The sequence below is a fragment of the Odontesthes bonariensis genome, chromosome 21, assembly GCF_027942865.1.
Source record: "Odontesthes bonariensis isolate fOdoBon6 chromosome 21, fOdoBon6.hap1, whole genome shotgun sequence".
Classification (NCBI taxonomy): domain Eukaryota; kingdom Metazoa; phylum Chordata; class Actinopteri; order Atheriniformes; family Atherinopsidae; genus Odontesthes; species Odontesthes bonariensis.
The window spans coordinates 27,145,739-27,151,824 of NC_134526.1; the positions used below are offsets into that span (position 1 = coordinate 27,145,739).

The 6,086-nt window shown below is 41.4% G+C and overlaps 1 protein-coding gene and 1 long non-coding RNA gene across 5 annotated transcripts in view; both read right to left on the bottom strand.

Annotated features, from left to right (window-relative positions):
- Positions 1 to 1,434, bottom strand: part of LOC142371305 (serine/threonine-protein kinase BRSK1-like) — a 40,681-nt gene extending 39,247 nt beyond the window's left edge. For 2 of the 4 annotated variants that reach the window (XM_075453952.1, XM_075453949.1), the window contains exon 1: positions 39 to 1,420. In XM_075453952.1, the coding sequence (XP_075310067.1) occupies positions 39 to 126 (88 nt within the window). In that variant the 5' untranslated portion in view covers positions 127 to 1,420. Of the gene's footprint in view, positions 1 to 38 lie in introns of all 4 variants that reach the window. The other 2 variants (XM_075453950.1, XM_075453951.1) reach the window with 2 other exon arrangements.
- A 1,710-nt stretch (positions 1,435 to 3,144) lies between these two features.
- LOC142371772 (uncharacterized) lies at positions 3,145 to 3,601 on the bottom strand. Its single transcript, XR_012768111.1, has 2 exons — positions 3,518 to 3,601; positions 3,145 to 3,257 (listed from the first exon to the last, which is right to left on the bottom strand). It is a non-coding gene; the product is annotated as an uncharacterized LOC142371772 (long non-coding RNA).
- Positions 3,602 to 6,086: the final 2,485 nt, after the last annotated feature.

The window sequence follows — 6,086 nt, forward strand, 5'->3', positions numbered from 1 at the left end:
TTTACAGTTATGGCTCGATGTATTTAACGGGCTCTTACCTGTCTGCCCCTTCCCAAGGGTCTTCTCCAGCCGGTAAGGCCCCACATACTGGCTGGACTGGCCCACTGTCAGCTCCTTGCTGCTCATTCTTCCCGAGATGAAATTCTACTCCCTGAAATAAGGCTAATCAAGATAGCGCTCGGTTCTGCTTCGTGCGTAACGCCGTAACGCACATCACAGGCGGCTGTGCGGCGGAGGGCTGGTCGTGATCTGAAGAGGGGCCCTGCAGGCTACTCCCATGCACTTGTGATGCGGTCAGGTCCGCGATGGGAGTGAGAACCTGCTCAGTTTCCCTTTTGTAAGGCCTGGAATAAAGTCTTCTCCAGTGTCTGTTACCACAGCTCAGAAAGCAGCAGCATTCGCAGGGAAAGTAGAAAAGACGAGCGAGAAGAAAACCTGTGTGTTGAGGTTTGACTGGTGTAAGTGATGGGTGATGTTCATAACACAACGCATAGTCACATGAAACCCACCCCCTCCTATAAATAACAGTAGTTTAAAGCTGATTGATCATATATAGCTTATATCTGGCCAAAGTGGAGCAGTAAAGATAAATCTCATTCAGACCTGGAAAGGAAGGCTACATTTGCCACTGATTGATTTCTGTAAGAGCACAGTCTCAAATATCCTCAGTCAGAAAGCCGTGATTGAATCCATTCTCAGGTCGATATCAGGGACCCCCGTCCACTCAACTGCTGCTGTCTAAAAATGTTCTCATAATCCTCCCCAACATCATACATTCTCCTCTCCTGTCAGACCAGGCCTCGTTTGGTCGGGATCTGCCTGTCTGTGTAGATGCGGTGTTGTCCAGATTATGATCTATTATCACAACGGCATCAGCAAGAAGAATGGGTTTTCCAATATCCGGTGCACACTTTGGCTCACCCCCTCCCTGGCCCTGCATCGGGAAACAGAGGGAGAGGAGGTAGAGCATGAATTAAAAGGCAAAGAGCCTCCAGGCAGACCGGACCAGAAAGGCGAAATGCGCCCCCCGGCCGGGACAGCAGCGGCGGAGAGGGGTGCGCTCGGTGCGCCGGAGGAAGATCAGCGCTCGGTCTGACTGTTAATCTTGTTTCTAGAAACAACAAGCATCCTCAGTTGGCCTGGTGGTAGCCGACTCCCCGCCTCCCCTCTCGCTGTGCTCTCTCTTCCTCCCTCCCTCTCCCTTGGACGGCTATGCTCATGATATCACAGCATCTTCTTCCTCGGCCGAGGCTGCTGACTCTGAATGCACAAAAAAACAACAACTCATAAGAAAAGATCGCTTGAGGCAGAATAAGCTTGAGGGCAGTCGGAAGTTGTCCGCATCCACAGGAGTGGTTATCACTTACGGGATGTTCTCCTCTGTTCCGCTGTAGTCTACAATCCCCTATTCCTCGCCACTCCTCCTCCTCTTTCTCTCCGGCTTCCTGTTCTCCATCGGTCAGCATCAGCATCCGGGTTCCGCTGCTGCCGCCCCACCCTTCTCCCTCACTGCCCCCCCCCCCCCTATTTATTTATTTATAGTACTTAAATTTCTCCTTTCTCCTTCTGCAACGACAGAAAAACCATCTAGTAAACCACCTGGTCCTGTCAGAAAAGATGTATTTACATTCACATATGAGAAAAAGAAGATTACATGAATAAGACCATCTAATGACAGGTAGCCTATACTGATTTGGACAGTACAGTCAAAAGTCTTGATCCACCCCTCATTTATATACATGTTACAAGTTATGTATCGAGACACGTGCAAACATAAAAAGAGGAGCAGGATGTAAGACAACAATGTTTGTACAATTCTAACAAGTTTGAAAGTCAGTATTTGGTCTAAGCACTTATTCTTCAACACATTCTGAACCCTCTTCGACCACCTTTCTGTCATTTCTTTAAGTAGTCTTCTGGAATAGTTCTCCAGGCTTCTTGAAGGACATTCCAGCGATCTAGTTTGGATGTCGGCTGCCTTTTGTTCCTTTCTCTGTCAAGATGACACTTCTTCCTTTGTCCTCCACTTCCCAGATAGCAAAAGTATTTTGGTCCATATCTGGCCCACACCTGACATGTTCATCCGGCCCAGATACAGCATGGAATGATGGCACTTGGGTGGTTTGCTAATGTTTGCCAAAAGTGGGCCACAACCAAGCCATCACCATGCCAGACGTCAACCAAAAACAGACCAAATAAACCAGTACTCAACCGAATGTGGGCCACTGTACAAAACTCTTTTGGTCCATATCTGGCCCACACCTGACATGTTCATCCGGCCCACATACCGCATAGAATGATGACACTTGGGCGGTCCGCTCCTGTTTACCAAAAGTGGGCCACAATCAAGCCAATCACAATGCCAGACGTCAACCAAAAACAGACCAAATAAACCAGTACTCAACCGAATGTGGGCCACTGTACAAAACTCTTTTGGTCCATATCTGGCCCACACCTGACATGTTCATCCGGCCCACATACCGCATAGAATGATGACACTTGGGCGGTCCGCTCCTGTTTACCAAAAGTGGGCCACAATCAAGCCAATCACAATGCCGGATGTCAACCAAAAACAGACCAAATAAACCAGTACTCAACCGAATGTTGGCCACTGTACATTTTTATTCTGGCCCGCATACAACATGAAATGATGGTACTAGGGTGGTCCACAATTGTTTGCCAGAAGTGGGCCACAACCAAAACAATACACTGCCAAATGTCAGCCAAGAAGAGACCAAATAAACCAGCACTCACCCAAATGTGGGCCACTGTGCATTTTAATTCCAGAATTATTATTCCATGAATTCCAGATTGTGCATTTTAATTCCAGAATTAAAATGCACAATCTGGAATTCATGGAATAATGAGTGGGAGCCATTAGCTCTCAGACTTACCCAGAACTGGTTTACACTCTATGACCTTGTCTAACCTGCACACTTAGGGAGTCACAACAATGTTAAATTGGTATGTCAAATATGAAAACATAAAAAAATGGTCTGAAATTGTGGCTATGCCATTATGGTACCCCCAGATACTGTTTGAATGCTGGCAATGGTGCCAGTCTTGTTGGGACTCATCTTGGGGTCTAAGATGAGGAAACCTACTGAAGAATTGAAGAAATGACCAAACATGAGAAACAGCTGGTGAACAGCAGAGGACTATGATTTATTTTTATTTTTTGAATTTGTGCCTTAAAACAAAAGGCAAAACCAAACAAAATCCTGCCTGGCCCCAGCATCACGGCTCGTCTTGTGGCCCTTTAAGAAATGCACAAAAGAACAAATTTAGTTGACTCAGTAAAGCAGTACTGTGGTAACTGTATATGGTGGCAGTGAAGTACAAAACACAAAACCTCAATAGGAGACCAAACAAATAGGCCCTGTAAAATTATATAAAGTCATGTATTATAATATTGTGTTGATGTGTTTCAAAACTTCAAACTTCAACTTCAAAATCTAGTCTGTTTTTAATTACAACTAATCTGAAGATATAGTTGATATTATGCCCGATCACTGACCCAATATCTGCTTGCTCAACCTCTTTCTGTTCACCCTCTAATTGAGGTTTGGCAACTTGTGCAGCTCAGCAGCAGACTGTTATTCTGAAAAAGAAATAGGAGCAAGTATTAAACATTGATACATCATAGTATATCAGTACATTTATTTCACCAGAGCAGTTTACCTTTAATGAGTTCAATAATCTATATTTCCACCAGCAAATTTTTAACAACAATAAGCACACTTATTGTAAAAAATTATCAACATGACAGTATAATACACTGTAATTAAAAACACATGTAGTACAAGTAAATGTGTATTTTTCCTTCACAAAAATAAATTCATACAAACAAAAAGACACATTCCCATTTCGCTTTAGACAAATAGAAAACATGTATTTTTTTTCCTGGGCATGTTATATTTATAGACTTTGAATTGAAGCCACCCCAAGAAAATGGCCATACATGTAAGATTAAATTAAATCAGAAAATTTACTGGTAGCAAATGCACAAGCAGATTAAAAATTTACTTACACTGTCTCAAATTTTAGGGGCAAAATACGACCATTTAGAGTCTGGAGCCCTGAGCCTAACTCAACCCTGCTCAGTTACCAACCAAGCTACCATCAGCTCACGTAAAACAGGTCCTCATACCTCTAACGTGGCGCCCGGAAGGAGGCGATCAACTGCCTTTCTTCATACATAAATTCATATAAAACAAACGCTTTTCTTAAATGCAAAACTCAGCATATTCAATCTATTCAACATCTCTGTACATTTACAGTTCAATCGGATTGTTTTTTGATAAGGTTTCAATATTGCTTAATCATAACCGAACAGAAATTTTTTTTTCCTCAAACTTTTTCAGAACACACTGCAGACTTCAGCTAACAGTTCTTTGGGAATCATGTTGTTGGTGCAAAAAACACTATATTATGTCTATCAAACTGTGTTATTTTTGTCATTTTTCATGGATGCAACTAAATAAATTGGAACAAATGATGTGTCTTTGCAACAGGCTGCTGGTAACAAAGTGCCTAAAGATGCAATGTAAAATTAATTTTTCATTAAGTTGTCTGTTCTGTGAAGACACAACAGTGGTTCATCCTTTGAGTTAAGTCTCTTTTATACATACAAAAAAGCTTAACAGAGAACACACTGAAATTCTTACAATCTAACTTGTGTTTCTTGAATAGAGGTTGAAACAAATGAGCAATTTTCCAGATTTTAGAAAATTGCAGCAAAAATCCCAACTTCTCTGGAAATGGAGTTTGTATTTCTGTATATTATTCTTGTGAAAAAGCTCAAATCTATTAATGGTTTTGACTCTTCTTTTTTTCGTCAAATTTCTGACCAGTGTCAAAGCCTAGGTTCAGATGACAGAAGAGGGATTTATTATACTGACATGGTGAAGTCTCCTTTTATGGCCCCCCCCCAAAAAAAACAAAAAAACAAACAAAAACCACATGTTAAAGATTAAAACACGACTTGACCAGCAGCCTCTGTGCACCAATCCCTAAGGTGGATCATGATGTACACTTAGAAGACCTCTGAGTCCTGCATCCCAGTGTGTGATTAAAATTCACATTGTGATGTCTGCGTGACGTTGATTCCCAAATCTAAATCCCCTTTAATCTTAATCTCTTGCTACAGTCAGGTTGATGCAGTTGGGATTATCTAATGGTGCCATGTGGAAGTTCGTAAGTCCACAAATGTCAGTTTATCTCTAAATCACTGATAGTGATTGTGTCGCATGCACTTTAAAACCTCCATCCCTGCAATGCCCAGTATTTTAGGCTAGAATTGATCTAAGATACAGAACAACATGAAGGAAACAGTTTTTTGGGGTTTTTTTGTAACATGAACACAATAAAGTCTTTTTTTGTCAATAAAGTCTTTGTAATCAACTGATGTAACCAAACCGCTGCTGACGTAAAGTTATTTTCCAACCACATGATGGTGCTGTTATTCTACTGTGTAATTCAATTCTATGTGTTGTCTGGCCATAAGATGGTGATGTTGGAAGTTATGAATGATAGTAGTTTATATTGTCTATGAGTTTACCCGGATTTTTTTTTGTTTTAATTTTTGTTCAGCCTTTGTGTTTGTGATTGAGACCCACTTTGTCTTGGAATAATTTGATATTGTACATACAGGTGCTCCACATTATATCCATCTTAGTACAGAACACTTTTCAATTTATATTGTTAATCACTGCACCACAGTTACTTTGCAGATTAAGATTTGAAATAACACTTGTGCCGTACTTTTGATTAGTTCGTTTTTTTTTCTCTTTAAATCGTGATAAATACCTTCCCATCTGTGTGACAAGCACAGAAAACTTTATTCCCAGACATCTGAGACTGTCACAATTTATGGCAAGAGGAGAAGGAGGAGGAGTTGGACCCAAGCACAAGACTCACAGATGGGAGGCAGGCTGCTATCCAAAAATTAGACTTTATCTGAAACTGACAAATTAATACAAAGAAATACAAGGAACTAAAAAGAAATATAGCTGCTATGAAAAAGCACGATTGGCCGACTTGGGGACGCTTTAATGAGGATCTGGCACTGAATAAAGGAATCCGGG